We start from the raw sequence: 21,173 nt of genomic DNA, 5'->3' as shown, positions 1-21,173 counted from the left end.
TAGATCATATGTTAAGCTATAAAACAGGTATTAGCAACTACCACAAGGGTATGACTCCCTCTCTGAACCTGCCTGTGTGTCTATCCACACGTATTGTACTTTTTCCTCCTAATAAACACTTTACTTGCTTCACTACAAAAAAAAAAAAAAAGGTTTTAGCAAATTTAGGAAGATTGAAATCATATCACCTGACTTTTCTGACCACAGTGGTATGAAACTAGAAATCAGTAACGGGAAGAAACCTGCAGAATTCACAGAATGTGGAAATTAACACACTCTTGAATAACCAACCAATGGGTCAGAGAAGAAACTGAAAAGGAGATAAGAAAATACGTTGAAACAAACACAACTGGAAATACAACATATCAAAACTTTTGGGATGTGTTAAAAACAGCTCTATGAAGGAAGTTTATAGCGATACACACCTACAATAAGAAACAAGAAAGATCTGAAATAAACAACCTCACTTTACACCTCAAGGAACTAGGAAAAGAACAAACTAAGCACAAAGTTAGCATAAAGAAGGAAATACCAAAGATCAATGCAGAAATAAATGAAATAGAGACTAGAAAGACGATAGAAAAGGTCAATGAAACTAAGCTGTTTTTTGAAAGATAAACAAAACTGACAAACCTTTAGCTAGACTAAGAAAATAAAGAGACAGGATTATTCAAATAATGTCAGAAATGAAAGACGAGATATTACAAACGGTACCACGGAAATACAAAGGATCATACGAGACTACTATGGACAATTATAAGCTAACAAATTGGATAACGTAGAAGAATGGACGAATTCTTAGAAACATACAACCTACCAAGACTGAATCATGAAGAAATAGAAAATCTGAAGAGACCAAAACGAGTAAGGAGATCGAATCGGTAATTGAAAACCTCCCAACACAGAAAAGCCCAGGACCAGATGGTTTCCTTATGGAATTCTGCTAAACATGTAAAGAAGAATTAACACCAGTTCTTCTCAAACTCTTTCAAAAAATTGAAGAGGAGAGGATCACTGTTAAATTTATTTTTTGAGGCCAACATACCCTGGTACTAAAGCCAGGTAAGGACACTACAAGAAAGAAAAACTACAGTTCAATATTTGATGAGTATAGATGCAAAAATTTTCAACAAAATATTTGCAAACCCAAGTCAGCATTACATTAAAAGGTTTATGCATCATGATCAAATGGAATATATCCCTGGCATGCAAAGATGCTTCATCATACGCAAATCAGTAAGTATGATACACCACGTTAATAGAATGAAAGATAAAAATCATATGATCATCTTAATATATGCAGAAAAAGCATTAGACAAAATATAGCCTTTTTTTAATGATAAAAACTCTCAACAAAGTGGGTATAGAGGGAAAGTACCTCAAAATAATGAGTCATATATAACAAGCCCACAGCTAACATCATACTCAATGGTGAAAAGCTCCAAGCTGGTTTTTTTCCCCAAGTGGGAAATTAATTTTTCCCACTACCTTTACATTTTGGGATTAATCTAGTTCTGATAATTATGGGTACTTCCCTCCTTTCCTGTAGTCTTATTGTGCCTTTTCTCTTGGCTTCAAACCACTCAGAATGTTAATTTGTTAAATCATAGGTTTTATACACAATTAAAATTTTTTCACCTCTTTGCTCTCTTTCAGTTTTATACAATTGAAAGATTATAGATATGTGAATGCTACAAATAAAACTTGAACATTCAGGTGGTCTTTTGTTTTAAGGTATCAGACCTATTTTTTTGTTGTTCATAGAATATATGACAACAGCTTTAAATGAAAAGTTTTTGATAGCTTATATCTGCTCATTGCCAGATAAGTTGTTAGTTAGACACTGACAGGAGCAGAGTTTGAGAGTGTGTGTGTGTGTGTTTGTGTGTTTTAATGACAAGCAAAATAGTGTGTTAGCTCATGTAGATAGAGGAGGTGTGTTCATTCACACGTGACCCATTTGCACTGTGGTGAAGCTGCCTGAGAGTATTTTAACTGGAAGCAATTTGTAAACGAGTTGGTAGCCACACTTTCAGAACAAACTGATAGAGCCTTGTGGGGAGATATTTTCTGGAATGACTGCCTGTGTTTGAGGTCCAGGTTTGCTGCTGTCTAGCCTTGTGACTTTGGATTCTCTGTCCTTGTATGTAAGCTAGGATAATGATTGTAAGTTGTTGTGAGTCATTATTAAACACAACTCTTGCTGTATAAGGGATAATCTGTCATAGCTATGTAAACTGTATAATAACCATGGTACATTTTTTCTTCATGAAACACCTGTATAATTATTCTCATGTCTATTTGAGTTAAAATAGTACTATGGCCAGTTAGTAACTTAACTATACTAAAAAATTATTTTCTTCTTCCTCTTCCTCTGTGTATACATATACACACATGTATATTGGGATGTATATCTGTATATATCTCTCTGTATATATGGGTAAGTATACATGTATATATGTATACACTATATATGTATACATGTACACACATTTACACTTGTATTTTAAATATATTTATGTACGTGCATAAATATTTATACAGAAAGCATGTATGCATCCTCTCTATACATAACTACATACATGCAAAACACATTTTATGTAAATTGTTCCAGATCATGTGAGGCATGGACTTTAACATGCGTTTATCTTAAGTGCTTAGTGTAGTACTTGGTATGTGGAAAGTGCTTGTTACACATTGTCATCATCTCCTGGGAGTCCCACTCTTTGTCTCCCTGTCTGGAAGTCACATTTGTTGAATATACACTTGTGGAGAAATAGGCTTTCTGGTATTTGGGGAAGTTGGGGGCAGAGGTATGCTTCCCACTCCTGGGAAATGTCTCTGCTTCCTCCCCGCAGGTGACCTTGCTCCCAGAATTAGGAGAACACAGGGCTTATAAATCTACTAGTAGAGTGATTTTTTGCAGAATGGTATGAAAGTGCCAAATACATAAGATTACTATTGATATTGCTGCAAGACCTAAGCTTCTCCAATCTGACCCGACCCCGACCGGCAGCTAGTGCCCCCCCAGCCCTGCCCACTTGGAGATATACTGCATCTTTTCTTATTCTGTGCAGCCATCTCGTTTCTGGTGAGATGTTACATCCTTAGCTAATTACAGTGAGTCCCTGGCTAATTTTACCTTATGTGTGATTGAGGTGGGGCAGGGCTGGAAGGAAACGGGAGAAAGAGACAGGTTTCTTCTTTCCTGTGAAGCCCAGCACCTGTATCTGGGATTGTTCTTAGGCAGCCGGCTTGAGTTTATCACTCTTTAATTCCACTGCTGTTCACTTATGTATTGAAAATAGCAAAATTTATAGTTTGGGTACTTGTTATTTGATTTTTGGATTATTGACAATAGCTTCCTAATTAACATTCTTGCCTCCAATCTTTTTTTTTTTAGATTTTGAGATTAATTCTGATTGAGGTTGACAATTCTTATTCATTATGGTATTCAACAAATATAAAGTATAACTGCATGGATTTAATACACTTTATAAAAAATTGAAATATAGTTGATATACAATATTATGTTAGTTTCAGGCGTATAACATAGTGATTCAACTTTTTTTTCTTTTTTTAACACCTTTATTGGAGTATAATTGCTTTACAATGGTGTGTTAGTTTCTGCTTTATAACAAAGTGAATCAGCTATACATATACATATATTCCCATATCTCCTCCCTCTTGCGTCTCCCTCCCACCCTCCCTACTCCACCCTTCTAGGTGGTCACAAACCACCTAGCTGATCTCCCTGTGCTATGTGCTTGCCTCCAATCTTGATCCTACTAGTGTGTGCTGACGTTGTGTGATTTTTAAGTCTAATCTAATCAGATCTTAATTTTATTGTGTTTAACATTGTCAAATATCTATGTAATTCTGTTGAAATTTTCATAAATTTTACATATCTTTGGCATTTGCCAAATTTAACTCTCCTCCCACCATAATTTTTTCCCTGTAATTTTAGGAAGTTTTATTTTTGTACTTGAGTAGTGATAGTTCCATTTAACTGATTGTTTTTGCTGTTTTTTGTACATGGAATTGAGTTGAAAATACTGCTCGATACATGGCATCCTGGCATTGTCAGTCTGTACAAGGCCCTACGTTTTTCTTTATTTTTCATCCTCTCATCTCTGTCCCATTCTCTTCTTCCATTATAATAGGCTCCCATTCTTATGAATTTAAAAGGTAGATTAAGGGAAAAACATTTATAGGGTACCTTAATAGCACATCAATCTTGAGTACTTATTCACAATAATACTTGGAGTACAACACGTTAATATTTAAGAAATGTTCAGGTGTATTCACATGCCCGATGTAATGCTACTTTTAAGAAGAAAATGTTTGGGGCCAAGTAGAAATAAATTAGGCAGATATGCGAAATAGCAGGGAAGACCAGTTATTAGGGAGGAAAATATTACACATTAATTTCTGTTTTCATTGTTGCTCATTTCTTCTAGCATGAATATTAAGGAGAAAAAGAATGATTATATGACCAGTGTCAAAATATAGTTCTTGAAGTCAGGATGCCTGATTATATAACTTTACTCTTTGTAGAGTTATGTTCAGAAAAATGACACTGGGAAGGTGATCTAAGAAAGATAGGTTGGTAGTTGTCTTTGATGGAAACCCCCTACATTTAGTGATATCTGATCATGTTACTGTAATCTTGTAACTAAACAGACAGAAAGGACCAGGAGTTTCTTTCCAGTTTCCAAGGTTAGAAATACTTTTTAAGCTCTGCATAGCTTTTTTTCCAAACAAGGTAAAGATGTGTTTGAAGTATGAGAGCTAACAAATTGAGCTTAAATCCCACAAGATAATGCAGAGGAGAGAGATTCATAGCTAGGTTTACAAGAAGCTTTGTAACTTCTTGGAGTTTGGCCTCTGGAGTTGCCAAGAGACTTGAAAGTACCTCCTGTTGGGTCTATCTTGCTCACTGGTGTATCTCAGGTACTATAGCTGTGCCGAGCACAGGAATGCCCCCAAATCAAGAATTAGTAGGCCTAATAATCTTTTAAATAAGCTTATGTCATTAACCAGCAAGTTAACTTGTGGATTTCATTTGTCAGAATGATCAAAAGAGCAAAACATGTTAACTACGACAAGGAATTTTAAGCAAAGTATAGCATGGCTAGTTAGAATGTGTTCTCTAAGAGCTGACCCGATGTAAATTAAAGGGACTGGTGTTTCAATTTGCTTTAATGCATTGTGACTTCATGTAAGGTAATTGGGCATCATGAATGTTACAGGCCACCGGAATGCACCTGTAGGAAAGTTTACTTGCCTGCTGCATCAAGGGCAAGTGCACAACCTGGGAACCAGAGCAAGTGGGGCTTCGTCGGTAGGTTTGGGCTGAATGATTCTAAGGAGAGATTGGGAAGTAGACCAGCTCTGCATTGGATACTGTTGTGAGGTGGGGTCAGTTTGGTAATTGGGTATCTGAGTATTCTGTTCAGAGGTAGGCGGAATGAAGCAGAGCTGGGGACTCATTGGTAAGAGAGCAGTAATCACTCAAAAAAGGGCCATTTTAGTCATTTTGCCATTCTGGTGTGGCCTTGGGCAAAACTTTATTTCCTGTTTGCCTTTTCTACAGAGGCCTTGCTGCTAATCTGTTAGGGATATCACAATCTGATTTTCAGTGGGGTTTATTTTCACTTTCTTAGTCCCTCTTTTTGGCCAGATTCAGCCATTGAGGATATTGTTCTGTGAAATCCAGATCTTCTCTGTGCTGGAATTCTGTTGATCAGGAGACTTCAGAGAGTCTCATCTACTGTTGGACTGCAGTCAGTTCTTTGTGACTACTTTTTGTTGTTGTGGGGTCAGTTATTGAATCATGCAAAGCAAAAATGGCTGGGCACATATAAGACTCTGGAGATCACATTTGAACTCTAGAACACTGACAAATGCTGAGAGATTACGGACAGTTTGTAGTCTACTTCTAAGCCAAGAGCCAAGGTCCCAAGTGTGGTTTTGGTGTAGACAGAAACTTTCCTAGGTTTGACATCAGAGGGGCTGTCTGTCTTATTTACTATTTTAGTTTACCATTTTATGGACTTCCCTGGTGGTGCAGTGGTTAAGAATCTGCCTGCCAATGCAGGGGACGTGGGTTCAAGCCCCGGTCTGGGAAGATCCCACATGCTGCGGAACAGCTAAGCCCGTGCACCACAACTACTGAGCCTGCGCTCTAGAGCCTTCAAGCCACACTACTGAAGCCTGCGCGTCACAACTACTGAAGCCCATGCACCTAGAGCCTGCGTGCTGAAGAGTAGCCCCTGCTCGCCACAGCTAGAGAAAGCCTGCGAGCAGCAACAAAGACCCAGTGCAGCCAAAAAGAAATAAAAAACAAAACAAAACAAAAGAAAGAGTTGCTTAGTAGTTGAGTGTAATTGCCCAAGAACTAGAGTGAGCTGAGTTGCACCCAAAAGAAAGTGGCTACAATCTCAACAGTTGGCTTGTTTGCATATTTTAGTGAAATCCTGAGCAAATTGCAGCCAGGTATGAGACTCATACAAGGAGTGACTGGGGATGCAAAGAGCAATATTATAGGTATCATTGTTAGAGATAACAAGTATCTGTTAAAAATTCAGAAATTTAAAGCAGCAGAGAGGAAGAGAAGAGCTGGCGGTGCGGGAAGGTGGGGAAAGCATGCAGATTAAAGCCTGACTGTCTTTGGTTCTGGCCATTTAGATTTTGTTCCGTAAGCCCTGGGGGTGGAAGCTCTCTCTCTCATGCTGCTTGATCCAAAGGTCTTCGGTATAAGCTTTCTCATTCTAAGACCATCTTCTGGACGATTCTTAGCAATCCTCAATTTGGGGTCTCTGGCTGGACAGTCTTCCAGTAACTTGAGGAAGTGTTGTGTTGTTGTAATTGAGAGCTATGGATCCAAGGAGTTTTACTGCAGAATATGGCAAGGTCATTTCCATGGGGGTTCAAGTACAGTCTTTCCCTAATGATGCTTCAAAAATAGCCAAACACCTAATCCGAGTGCATGTAGAGCTGATTAAGTGTCTGGCAAGGGAAGATAGTTGTTTACATCAGTGATAAGGTTGAACAGTTCTGGAAAATTATTTTGTTAACCAGAATTATTATGTCACATAATTATCATTTCTTTTCTGTGATGGAAATAATTAAGATATAGTCTCTTAGCAACTTTGAAGTTTGTAATACGGTATTGTTGTATATAATCACTGTGCTGTGCAGTAGATCTCCGGGATTAGAGCTCCAGGATTTTTTATCTTCTTATTGCAAGTTTTACTCTTAAACAACATCTCCTCAGTCCCCCAGCCCCCAGCCCCTGGTAACCACTATTCTACTTTCTGTATTTACGAGAGACTGCACATATAAGTGATATGCATGCAGTATTTGTCCTTGTCTGTCTGACTTGTCTCACCTAGCATAATGCCTTCAAGGTCTACCCATGATCCATGTTACCACAAATGGCAGGATTTCCTTCTTTCTCGTGGCTGAATAATATTGACCCTTTTTAAGTGGCCGTTACCCATCTTCACTGGAAGCTTGTAAAATCTACTGCTTGTCTCCACTTTTCTGAAATGCCTAAATATTGTCTTGATGTGCATCTGTTTTAATTCATTTGTGATAGGAACTCACTGAACCCTTCCAGGTTTACAAATCCTGTCCTTCAGTTTGGGGAGTTTCCTTGAATTACTTTGTAAGTTTTCTTCCTCTCTTTTCTCTGTTCTTTTTTTCTGAAACTCCTAATTATTTGTGTGTTGGATTTCATGGACTGGTTCTCTAGTTCCCCTATTTTTATTTCACATTTCTCTAACTTTGTTTTATTGCTCTGTTTTCTAGGCTCTCTCTTCAGTTTATCTTCTACCCAGCCAGTTCTGCTTCCAGATGGATCTTGTCCTCTCAAGTCTCTGCTTTGGAGGATTTGGCTCTGCAAATCTAATTGGTTCTCAGCTTTCTTTGCTATCAGCTTCTTATTTGGTTTTCTTGGATCCTTGTCATCAGCTACTGTTCTACTGTTTGTCCACTTACATTCTAGTTTCCAAATTTTTATGCTATCTTCTCTCTCATTTTTCATCCTTATGGGTTTATGTCTTTAAAATTTTTTCTTTGCCATAGTCTTAGTAGGGTGTTAGGAGGGGAGTGAAATTTGATATGTGTTCAGTACTCTATTTTACCAAAAACTACTCATTTTTTTTTAACCACTCCTTTATAGCCGTTTTATATTTTTGACTTCCCCTCCCATCTGTTAAAGGCAAGTGTTCATCATGGCTGCGCTCTCTTCTTTTTGGTCTTCTCACATGACACACTTTCTCTCAACTTTGTTTATTTATTTTTAAATGTGATGTTTTCTTGTCATACTCATTTGTTTTGTACACTCCTTGAAGTGAAGTATACATATTCTGCACCCTTTGGAGAGAGCTGGCATGAAAGTCCCCCTCCCACCCTACCTCTGTCTGTTTCTAAGGTAGGCAAACCTCAGGGCTGTCCATGTGTTTCCATGATTTTAAGCTGCTGCCGGTCTTTGCTGTTCTCTGAGCATGCCAGATCCTGTCTGTGCTTCTGTATTTTTATACATGCTTTTCCCACTCCCTGGGATGCCTCATATAACTACTGATTTCTTTTCCCAGCCCCTCCTTCCTTTCCTGACAAACTTCTTAAGTCTTAAGAATCTCTGCTTAAGTAGACTCTTTCTGAAGCTTTCTTTCATCTTCCTTCAACCCTTCAAGGTATAGTTAGTTGATCATTCCCTCTGTTTATGGTACTATTATATAGAGCACTGTACTGCAGTTATCACTGATACAATCTGACTACTTCGACTGGATCATGACTGAACGTAGGGAACGTATCTTTTTCCTCTCCAGGGTGCCTTTTTACAAAAAAGTGTTGTGTGCATGGCTAGAGAGATAAGTGTGCTCTGTAAACCACAAAGCACTATTATGTTATGATGGTAATTATTATTAGGTGATTTTTAAGAGGCAGTTGCATTTTTGATAATCACATCTTTTCAAAGTTTTTTTGTTCTCCCATTTTACCTTTCTTTCTGATAACTTACTTTTATAAAATATAAAACATTAACTACTTGGGATGGGGGAGAGAACTGATTGCAGATTAGAATTTTTTAGCTCATTTTGAAGACATTTTCACATGGCTGTCTTTAACAAAGAGAAAGTCCAGGGGGTGTTGTCAAGGAGGTGAGTTAGTCTCTGGTTTAATTTATTTCCTTCCCTACCGTTCTCTCTCTCTTTCCTTAGAAGGCTCAAGTCTAGGAAGTTATCCTCAACAGTAGATATAACAGAACCTGTTACACTCCTGGGTTGACCATCTGGTTAAATCAGTACCATGCACATGAACTGTCTAATCTCTAACAGATTTATTCTGATCCCAATTTCATTTTATTTTTGTGTCACCCTCTTTAATGTCTCCTTTAATTCTTTCAGAAATCATTCAGACTTGGTGAACATTAAGTACAGATATTCTTAGTGTATTTTTAACATAATGTGTGCCCATGGTGCTTTACAGGAAAGTACTTGTAAATCTGATTGTCGTAAAACAAATCTTTTTTCAGAAAAATAATGTAATTGTGATTTGTTTTTACAACTAAGGATGTGGTGTAAATATGTTATAAAAGGAAAGATAAAGTTACATAAACTTTATGGATAACTTAAAATGATAAAGTATTAAACTTACTGATTTTATAAGGAGTTACTCATCTGTTCAGTCAAACCTTAACTCCGGCTCTATCACTCTGCCCTTACTTTTAGTTTTTTTGTTTTTTTTTTTTTTGCAGTACGCGGGCCTCTCACTGTTGTGGTCTCTCCTGTTGCGGAGCACAGGCTCCGGATGTGCAGGCTCAGCGGCCGTGGCTCACGGGCCCAGCCGCTCCGCGGCATGTGGGATCCTCCTGGACCGGGGCATGAACCCGTATCCCCTGCATCAGCAGGCGGACTCTTAACTACTGCGCCACCAGGGAAGCCCCCTTACTTTTAGTACTTGACCTCATTTCCAACATCAGAAAAATAATGAAAGCCATCAAAATGAGAACTCCCCTGACTTTTTGCCTCTGAACCAACTTCTTTGCACCGGTATCTATCCTTTCCTCCCTCTTTTGTCTTCCTGTTAACAGTGGAAGACACATTTCTCCTTCTCGCTCTGAATCTAATCTCTCCCCAGCATTTCAGTCTTTGCTCTTCTCATTTTTCCCTCTCATCTCCTTTTCTCTGGGTTCTTCCTTTCAGTACTTAACATAATCAAGCCTCTTACATCTTAAAAAAAATTCTTTAACCTTGTGTATTCCTCCAGCTGCTGCCTTATTTTATCACCTTCAAAGAATTACCTACTTTTATTGTCTCAGTTAACTTATGCCCCCTTCATTCCCCAGCCTTCTGCAGTATCTGCCAGACGTCACTGCGACTATTTTTGCCTAGTCCAGTGTCCCCTGGTGACTTGATTGTTGCTAAATTCAGTGGACACTGCTCGCTCCTCACCTCACTAGACTTCTCGGCGGCGTTGGATACTGTTTACTGTTCTGCCCTTTTTGGAAAATCCTTTTCTTACCAGTCCTGCTCTTTGGTCTCGCCTCATGTACTCTCCTGGCTTGGTTGACAGTGTGCATATGCTGACATCTTCAACTTTCTCTTGAGCTTTAGACGTGCTCATTCAGCTTGCCATCCCCACGTAGGTGTCTCACAGGTACCAGACTCAGCCTGCGCACAGTGGAGCCATCATCCTCCTGTTCCCTTGGACCTTTTCCTCCTGCTGTGTTTCCTGTTCCGGGGGATGATGTTGTGTTGGCCTGTTCCCTGGGGCAGGAGTCATTATGTCTGACCCCATCTCCTTCCTCATTCCCAGGGTTCTGTCCTTTGTGCTGCTGGTCTGCCTTCCGTCGCTCCAGTCTGTCCCCTTGGCAGCAGCCAGCATCATCTCCCACCTGAGTAGTTTGGACACTGTGGACTTGGCTGGTCTCTTGGTTTCCTGTCTTTATTTACTGCCCCCCAACATTTAAAAGGCCGCCAAAGCAGAGGAGGATTGATATTCTCCTGTTTAAGAATTGTTGACGGAGCGTCTCCTCTTGTTCTTGGAGTATAAAAAGACTTTTATGATCTGGTTCCTAACTGTATCCCCATCCTCATCTCCCGTTGTTTAATGTATGTTCTTCAAGTGCTTTTCCCTCACCTCATGTGCCCTCACACTTTGTTCCCCTCTTAACACACACACACACACACACACACACACACACACACACACACACACACACACACACACAGAGCACAGTTTTCAAAGTGCGATCTGAGAAGCTCTAGGTGTCCTCAAAATCCTTTCAGAGGGTCGGCAAGGTCAACACTGTTTTCATAACAGTGCTATGTTATATGCCTTTCTTCATGCTGATTCTCACGAGTGTACAGTGGGTTTTTCTCAAAGGTGACGTGACACGTGATGATGCCATTGCTCTGGTGGATAATGGATATGTGCTTTCGTAGGTTGTGTTTTTTAAGAGTTCCCATTTTTCAATTCTAAGAGGGTTAATATTGATAGAACAAACAGAACCTCTTCAGGGTCCTCAGAGACATCTAAGAGAGTAAAAGGGTCCTGAGTCCAGAAAGTCTGAGGACTGCCATTTGGGCCTCAGTGAGATGGGATTTCCTCTGAGAAGGCTTTGCCTGGGTCTCCAGGCAAAAGAGTGACTTTTGGGTAGCTCTGCGGTTCGTACTTGCTCTGTCACAGCATTATCATATTGTCTTGTGGTGGGTTAGTTATCTCTCACTGCCAGTAGCCACAGAAAGCTCCATAAAGGAAGGAATTCCCTTGTATCCCCAGGACTTAGCACAGTTCTGGAGACACAGTAAGTGCTCAGTAAACATATGTCGAGTGAATCCCTTTGAAGGTATTTGGGGATATGAACTATATAACATGTTTTGAATCATAACCATTTTGTACTTTATGAATGATGCATTCATTTCTTAATTTTTTTGACACCCCAATATCCAAATGGGCTTTTAAGAGACCGTGTTTTATATATGCACGCACACACACACACACACACACACAGGAAGTGTATACATATTAGAGCAGAAAGAACCTATTATTGGAAGTCAGGAGCTTCATTTCTGAATCTTTCTCTTCTGCAAATAACCATAGAGCCTTGGACAAGTCTTTTTATTCCTTGGAATCTAACTTTCCTCATCAAGTAATGGGATTGGAATAGATTACCTGAAGTTTCTCCCATATGAAATTATGTGATTATATGTGAAAGGTGTCGAAGTGTATGTGATTTATATTTATTTTTTATTTTATTAAAAATGCACATACATTTAGATTTATCTGTATATTAAAATAACTTTGTTTTTACAGGAAAGATGATAAAGACTATGCTTTAAAACAAATAGAAGGAACCGGGATCTCTATGTCGGCATGTAGAGAAATAGCAGTAAGTGAAGCTCTTTTTATCATCGTTACTGTCAGCTGATTTATGGGTGTCACCTATATAGGTCTCTGAATTGTATTTGTCACATACACACATTAATTGAAAGTTGAGAAATATTTTTCATATCTACTATCTATAGCAAAATATATTTGTTTTTTAAAGAGAAGTACAGGTGGCATGTAGTTCTAGTAAAAATTTCTATGTAAATTCACGTATTTGGGGTTAAGTAAATCTCAGTTGTTTATGTAACTATATATTTTTCCAAAAAATGTCACTAAATAGTTAAGGATCCAGTTATTATTATTTCATTGAGTGCAATAAAATTGTTTATTATGTTATATGTTAATTCATATAAAATTAATATTTCTATTTTAATAAGATGAGATTAATGTCGTTACTTATGAACTTAAAATGAGATTATTTGATTTTCATTGTATCTGTCTGTTCATTTGAATAAGTAAAATTATATACCCCCCCTTTTTGGAGGCATACCATTGCCATATGGTAATTAGAATCTCAATTTGATTCTGAAGGAAAATATTCTTCATGTTAATGCATTATTAAATAATTATTCTTACATTTAAAGTGAGTATTCTCTGAGACTTTACTTCAGCTTTTACTATTGTGAAACTATGGGTCCAAACTTGTCTTTTCTGTCTTTAATCAGAATATTCTAGAATATATATTGTAATAATCTTTACTTTTATTGCTTTCAGCCCTCTGTCTACACAGATATAGGCTGTTGCGACCTGGAGGTATTAATTTAAATAATATTACTCTTTTAACAGATTCTATACCACTGGGTTTTCAACTAAGAGTCATTTATTGTGTATCATGTTGACAGGAACTAGACCAAGAAGAAGTAAACATAGAACACGTAGAGCAAGTCAGGATCCCTGGCCTTAAGCGTTTGCACACTGATGAGGAAAGGCTTATAATTCTTCTAATAATAGGAATGGTGTGCCGAGCACTGTGGTAGCAGGGAATAGAGAATGGGAAAAGGGTATATGTATCTAAACTAGAGAATCAAGGAAGGTTTCAGATTTTGGAGGACACGTAAGAATTACCTCGATGAGGGAAGAATAGGAATGAGATGGAGGGCATTCTTCACGAAAGGTATGCTGTATTGGAAATTATATTTCATTTCATTGATAAAATTCTTATACTCTTGTATCCTGAGGCAAGATATCTGTACATTAACTGTCAGTTCTGCAGTCGCTTTTAAAGAATTAAAGTCTGTTGAACTATGGTCAATGATGTTGGGCATCATGATAGGGATGACCTTTAGAGGGGCAGGGAGGAACCAGAGGGGAGACAAGAGGGAGCTTTCAGGGTGCTATTCTGTTTCTTGGTTTTGCTTTGGGTCTGGTCATGTGGGTTTCACATGTGAAAACTCACTGAGCTGTTCATGTGCTTTCCTCTGTCTTTATTATTCTTCAGCAAAAAGTTTTAACATCAAACAAAACTCCATTCATTTCAGGAACAGACATTCTTAGCTTTTTATCTATTTTGATAACTGTAAATGCAGTTAAGCACAATAAGGAGTATGAAAGCTTATTTTTAACGTACTTGATTGTGGTTCTTCAACCTAAGGTGAGCAGAAATTTTTAATTTTGATGAAGTCTCATTTACTAGTGTTTTCCTTTTATGACTATTGTTTTCTGTGTCTGGCTGAAGAAATCTTTATCTACTCACTAATTGTGAAGATGTTTCCCTTTGTTTTCTTCTAAAGCCTTACAATTTTAGCTTTACTTCTAAGTCTATGATCTGTTCACTTCATTTCTGTTTGTAGTCTGATGTAGTGTTTGAGCATCTCCTCCCCTCACCCCATGTGAATGTACAATTGTAGCATCATTTTTTGAAAAGATTCTTTCCCATTGAATTCCTTTGGCATCTTTGTAAACAATTAAATGACTGTAAGTGTTGGACTATTTCTGGGCTCTATTCTGTTCCATTGATCGCTTTGTCTATCCTCAGCCAATACCAGATAACTCTACTTTACATACAGCAAGACTTGAAGTGAAGTGGTATAATGCCACCAGCTTTATTTTTTGTTGCAGGATTGTTTGGGCTATTTTAGGTCCTTTGCATTAACATGTACATTGTTGAATTGGCTAGTAATTTTTATTTCTAAAAAATGCCTGCTAACATTATGGTTTGCATCAATTCAGGGAGAATTGAATCTTAATAATATTGAAACTTCTAAGCCATGAAAGTATGTGTTTCTTTCATGGCTTAGAAAGACATACTTTTCCATTTTTTAAGGTTTTTAAAAAATTTCTCCCAACAATGTTTATAGTTTTTTAGTGTGGAGGCTTTACACACTTGTTAAATTCATTCCTAAGGATTTTATGTTTTCTGACATTATTATACATGGGATTATTTTTAAAATTTTGTTTTCCACTTGTTTGCTTCTGTATTTGCTTCTGTATTCAGAATTGATTTTTTAAAAATATATACATTATATTTCTAAATTCACTGGTAGGTTTGGTGATGTCTTTGGGATTTTCTACATAAGTAATTGTGTCATCTATGAATAGGAATAGTCTTACTTCTTTCTCTCTTTATGCTTTTGATTTTTTTCTTTTGCATTGGCTAGAGCCTCTCAGAAGATGTTGAATGGTGGTGAGAGCAGGCATCTTACTTGTTCCCAGTCTTGGGGGAAAGTGTTTTCAGTGTTTCACGATCAAGTTAAATGCTAGCTATAAGTTTTTTTATAGATACCATCAGTCAGGCTTAGGAAGTTCCCTTCTATTTTTTGTAAATGGTAATGAATTTTATCAAATGCTTTTTTTCTACATGTCCTGAAATGACTATATAGTTCTTCGGTAGACTACATTGATTAATTTTATATTATATTGGTAGACTACATTGATTAATTTTCTAACATTTACCCAGTTTTGCAGTTTTGCAATAATCCCTGCTTGGTTATATATCACTTGATTTGATTTACTAATGTGTTGCTGAGGAGTTTTAGGTCTTTTGAAGAACGTTAGCCTGTGATTATCGTGCTTGTAATGTTTTTGTCTTTGGTATCGAAGTTGTGCTGTCCTCACGGAACAAGTTAGGCAGCCTTTCTTCATCCTCTGCATTCTGACAGAGTTTCTGTATGGCAGTTAATCTTCCTTGAATGTTGGACAGAATTCACCGACCAATATTATTTCCCTAATAGATATAGAGCTCTTCACATTTAATATTTGGTCTTGTGTATGATAAGTCCTATTTTTCATGTAATTTGTTCATTTTGTTTGTTACTGAATTTATTGGCACAAAGTTGCTAATAATATTCTTATTATCTTTTCACCAATGTGGCTCCTATAGTGGTGTCCCTGTTTCATTGTGGACTTGTGTTCTCTGTCTATACCATTGATTTTTGCTCCTATCTTTATTATTTCTTCTACCTACTTTTAGCCTGCATTTCTTTTTTATCTTCTTCTTCTTTTTTAAAATATTTATTTGTTTATTTAGACTGCACCAGGTCTTAGTGGCGGCACGTGGGATCTTCGCTGTGGCATGCTTAGCTGCGGCATGCAGACTCTTAGTTGCAGCATGCGGACTTCTTAGTTGTGGCATGCGTACTTCTCAGATGTGGCATGGACTCTTAGTTGCGGCATGAATGTGGGATCTAGTTCCCTGGCCAGGGATCGAACCCAGGCCCCCTGCATTGGGAGCGTGGATTCTTACCCGCTGGACCACCAGGGAAGTCCCTCTTTTTTATCTTCTTAAGGTGGACCGTTAGGTCATTGATTTTTAAAAACAGTTCTTTTCTAATATAAGCAATTAAAACTATAAATTTGCCTCCAAGTAGTGTTTTACTTGCATTCCACAAATTTTGTCACATTGTATTATTATTATCATTTAGTACAAAATAATTTCCATTTTCTTTGTATTTTTTTTCTTTTATTCATGGATTATTTAGAAATATATTGTTTAATTTTTAAATATGTGAGGCTTTCCAGATAATTTATTGTTGTCAACTACTAATTTTTTTCTGTTGCAGTCAGAGAAAAGAGACTATATTTTAGCAATATATACTGAAATATTTATAGATGAAATCATATGTCTGAGATTCACTTCAAAATAATTCAGGGTGGGGTGGGAGGAGCGGATATGAATATCGATAAAATGAGAGAGGCTGTGAGTGGATGATGATACATGGGGGTGGTTCTATTTTACTATTCTATTTACTTTTGAAAATTTTTCTATAATAAAAATTCAAAAGGAAAAAGGATCCCATCTGTCTGACAAGTCTTCTCAGACCTCACATTTATTATGGAAGTCCATTGTCTGAGAAGTCTGGTTTCCCCACCAGTCACCTCCATTATTCTCTTACGATCTATACCCAGTTTGTTCCTTTCATAGCATTTATTACAAATTATAATTACAAGGAGTTTCTTTTTATTTTTTGTTAACTTATTTTCTGTTTGTGGTCCTACCTCTGCCTGACTGGAATGCATTTCTTCACCAGTGTGTGCTAGCTCTCACGCATAGTCTTTTGTTTAGTAAATAATTGTAAAAGGGAGGGAAGAAGGAAAGAACTCCGAGACTTTCTACTGAAGTGAAGAGCTTTGCATGTCTTCATCCTCACTGTATTCTAAGAGGCCTGCTCTGTATTTCCAGCGCTTCCTGTGAGTCATGATCCCTTTAGCTTAGTGGTGTTCAGAACTCTTCAGTGGGCTCTCGGTGTACCAAGGGGCTGCCTTGTAGTTCAGCTGCTGTTAAAGCTCACATCTGCTTTAACCTAGGCACCTCAGGTTTTTTAAATTTTTCTTTAATTAATTTGCAAGAATTCAATTGAAGAAAAGTTTCCACAGCTTAAAAAAAAACAAATAATTTTGGAATAATTTTACTGATGCTTTTATAGTAATTTCAACTCAACTCTCATACTTAGGGCATACATTTAGAATTTATTATTTTTGCTATATTGTAAAATTTTAATATTAGAAATCAATGTTATTTTGAGAATATTAGAGGTTTTCTTACCTATTTCTCACTCACCATGTAAGTGGTATTTATTGACAAGATAGTTTTAAATGCTATTTATTTTTTATTTGTACTTTTAGAGTTCAGATTAAGGGTGATATTGTGTGGCATTAATTAGAATGAATTAAGTTTATGACGAATGATGTTTTAAAACATTTGTATTTTTACCAGTGATCTTAGTACTCAGGAAATTATAAGATTTTATTCCCAGTAGAATTAGGAAAACTTAGGTGGTTTCTGTGATGAAACCATTGTATAAATTTATTTAAACCTTTTTCCGTTAAACATTTTTGGACATAAAATTTTCAAAAAGGCAAAAACATCTTATACAGTGCCAAGAAGAGGCATCTGCAGCCCATGGGCTCTGTGTGGGGTGCTGAAGCCCATCAGGTATGAAAACTGCTCGCCACCCCCAGTGTCGGAGCACCCGCCTCACGGGGTTCCATGGAGCACTTAAGACCCTTTCCGGGTTACCTGAGCTCCCATTCTGGCTTTACCACTCAACTGGCTTGTAGGACTCAAAGCAGGTGATGTAATTTCCCCGTGTTGTAGTTTCCTCTTTGTAAAATGAGAATAATAGTTATCTCATAGGGTTTTAGTGTGTGAGGAGCGTAGGTCACTTCTGGGACACAGTAAACTCTGGGTGCACGTTAGTTCCTCAGTCAATGCCAGTTAGCACTGCTGCAGCCACAGCACGCGAACTGCCTGCTCACTTGAACTTGTCTGCTGCCAGAGGACTTCAGCGGAAGGTCTCAGCACATTTTATATCCCGGCACCTAGTGCAGCATCTGCCGCAGGGCCTGGCATGTGGCAGGCATTAGCTCTGCTAAATGTAGCCCAGCTTCCTGGTCTTTTGGAAGTGCTTCAGTGTAAATATTTACTTAGAGGCATTTCGCCACTGAGACTCTCAGCTCCATCTCCAATCCCGCAGAGACCCATCTCCCAGCATAGCGTGTTGTACTTACTCAGTAGTAATAGCTATTTACTGTACTAGTTTGCCAAGGCTGCCATAACAAAATACTGCAGACTGGGTGGCTTAAACAACAGGAACTTATTTTCTTACTGTTGGAGGCTGTTGATCCAAGATCAGGGTGCCTGCAGAGTTGTTTCTTGTGAGGCCTCTCTCCTTGGTTTGCAAGTGGCCACCCTCTTGTGGCCTCTTCACGTGGTCATCTCTCTGTGCGTCTAATCTCCTTTTCTTGTAAGCTCACCATTCAGATTGGATTAGGGCTCATCCTACTGACCTGTTTTTAACTTAATTGCCTCTTTAAAGGCCTTATCTCCAAATAGAATCATTCTGAAGTTCCGGGGGTTAGGGCTTCAACACAAGAATTTTGGGAGGACAGCCCATAACACTTACCATTACTTACTACCATAGTAATAGCGCTTACTATTAAAATCATTGCCCTCAAAGACTTAATATTTGACTAATCAGATTTTTTAAAAATAAAAGTGGATTGATTTTTTGATGAAAGCATTGATCTTAGCCCACAGTTTAGAAGCCAAAGGGTGTGTTGTATGATGCCCTTTAGTTGGTGTATTTTCTTTATTCGTGAACTCAGTTATTCATGTCTTTACCAGGTATTTAATGAGCACGTACCAGGCAGTGTGCTAGAAACTAGCAGTACGGTGCTGAGCTAGACACAGTGCCTACCATTGTCCAGTTCATAACCTAGTATATTTTTAAAATATCTGTGTCTCTGGATGATAAGAATTACTCCCCCTGGGTGTTAGGTCTTGGGACGTGTTGTTGTTAGACCAAATTACTGGCTCTGTATTTTAGAAATTAATTAATTTTGAAAGCATTTGAATCCTGATTCTAGCCACTACCTAGGAATGTGACCTTGAGCAAATTATTTAATCCCCTTACACCACCATTTCCTCTTTGTAAAGTAAGAGTATAAATATTTCATAGGGTAATTCCTGATTAAGTGAGATGGCGCATGTTGTATGCTTAGCCCCATACTTGGCGCCTAGGAAGAGCTTAATAAAATGGTTGCTGCTGTTTCCTTTTTAATACAAGAGCTAAACCTCATCTTGGAGGTGAGATGGAGGTGACATCTAAGAATAGCTTTATATGTAGGTTTCTAATCATTGGAGAGAGCTTTTGCCAAAGCTTTGGAGTTTGTTTGTTATAATTTCTACCCTGCTGATTTCCAGAAAGGATTTGAAATAGCTGCCCAGCTGAGAAGTGTGTTCCAGTTGTGAGGTAATGGAGAAAACCCTGACCCAGAACTGACGTGCACTTAGGGCCAGGTCCACTCTTCCAGCCAGCTGGCTGAGCTTGGGCGACCCTGAAGTCCAGGCTTTCCCGTATCACATTCTTTGCCTTGTTTATTAATTAGCAAATGGTCAGTTTTAGATATTGACCTTAAGTTTCTGAGAACTTGTGTATATCTCTGGAGTTTCATAAGTTGTAAATTATATTCTAAAAGCAGAAATATATAACTTGAATTTAATCTTGCTCCTGAATAAAATAACCATCACTTTCCAGAGAGTAATCATTAATATAAATGACTTAATATATAGTCCATTCATAGTCTTTCCTTTGCTGAATTCATTTCAGAGCCCCTAATATATTGTTAACATTACATTTACCTTGATACTTGTTTTGGTGAAGAGTGTTCTTAGAAAAGGTACTGAAGTCCTAAGTTCTAAAACCTTGACTTTCTTACATGTCTGTCATGTATTTGGAACACATTTGCAAGGCACTAAGTCAGTTCTAACTGATAGAGACAGAATATCAGGCTTCATGAGAAGTTTTTTCTTGTCATTGTTGCTGTTGTATTTGTTTTTGCATGGTGGGGTGGGAATGCTTTTTAACTTACGGATCATTAGTGCCACTTGGGTTATTAAATGGAGATAAAATAAGGAGATGAAAGATTTTAAATAGAAGAATGTCTTTCTAGGAGATGAGAAAGGTTAATAAACCCATGCAAATGTGTTCTACTTGCAAGTTTCTGTCTGTATAAGCTCTTTATTATTTCGTGAAAAGTTTACAAAATTTTATTCAACTTTCCTTTGTAATTTATAGAAAAAATAGGTACTGTATCTCACAGAGTTACAGATCTTAGTTCTTATCTGATATTTGGTGGCGATGAATTTTGTATTTTCTATTGTTGCTGTTACAGTTGTCCCTTTGCATCCATGGATTCAACCAACCATGGATAGGAAATATTGGGGGGGGGATTTCCAGAACGTTCCAAAAAGCAAAATTTGAATTTACCATGCTCCAGCAACTAATTACGTAGCATTTACATTGTAATAGATATTATAAGTAATCTGAAGATGATTTAAAGTATAAGGGACTTGAGCATTGGGGGATTTTGGTACCCTCCTAGGGCAGGGTGGGGTTGAGGGGTGATCCTGGAATCAGTCCCCCTCAAATATTGAGGGACGACTGTAGATAGTTTTTTAAAATAATTACAAGCTACAGATTTGTTTTAAGTTTAATTGTTTTGTGATGTCAAAACATAGGCAACTAGTAGAATGGGAGAAAATATTTGTAAATCATATATCTGCTAAGGGATTAATATCTAGACTTTGTAAAGAATTACAACTCAATAGCAACAACAAAAAACCCAATTCAAAAATAGGCAGAGAGGGTTTCTCTGGTGGCACAGTGGTTAAGAATCCACACAGTCTGAGCCCTGGTCCGGGAAGATCCCACACGCCGCGTGCAACTAAGCCCATGAGCCACAACTACTGAGCCTATACTCTAGAGCCCGCATATTAGATATTAGGCAGGAGACTTGAATAGACACTTCTCTAAAGAAGATATACCTGTAAGCAC

At 37.8% G+C, this 21,173-nt stretch overlaps 1 protein-coding gene across 10 annotated transcripts in view; it reads left to right on the top strand.

Moving 5' to 3' along the window:
• Window positions 1-21,173, top strand: part of CDK8 (cyclin dependent kinase 8) — a 120,543-nt gene that overhangs the window by 39,107 nt on the left and 60,263 nt on the right. For 9 of the 10 annotated variants that reach the window (XM_027116641.1, XM_027116640.1, XM_027116644.1 and 6 more), the window contains exon 2: window positions 12,325-12,400. In XM_027116641.1, coding sequence (XP_026972442.1) covers window positions 12,325-12,400 — 76 coding nt within the window. Of the gene's footprint in view, window positions 1-193; window positions 1,237-12,324; window positions 12,401-21,173 lie in introns of those variants that run through there. The other variant, XM_027116639.1, reaches the window with a different exon arrangement.

The sequence above is a fragment of the Aethalodelphis obliquidens genome, unplaced genomic scaffold, assembly GCF_003676395.1.
Source record: "Aethalodelphis obliquidens isolate GAN/ISIS:26980383/991018 unplaced genomic scaffold, ASM367639v1 scaffold16, whole genome shotgun sequence".
Taxonomy (NCBI): domain Eukaryota; kingdom Metazoa; phylum Chordata; class Mammalia; order Artiodactyla; family Delphinidae; genus Aethalodelphis; species Aethalodelphis obliquidens.
Note: the sequence above shows the minus strand (reverse complement) of the source record. Positions and strands in the feature narration are given on the sequence as shown.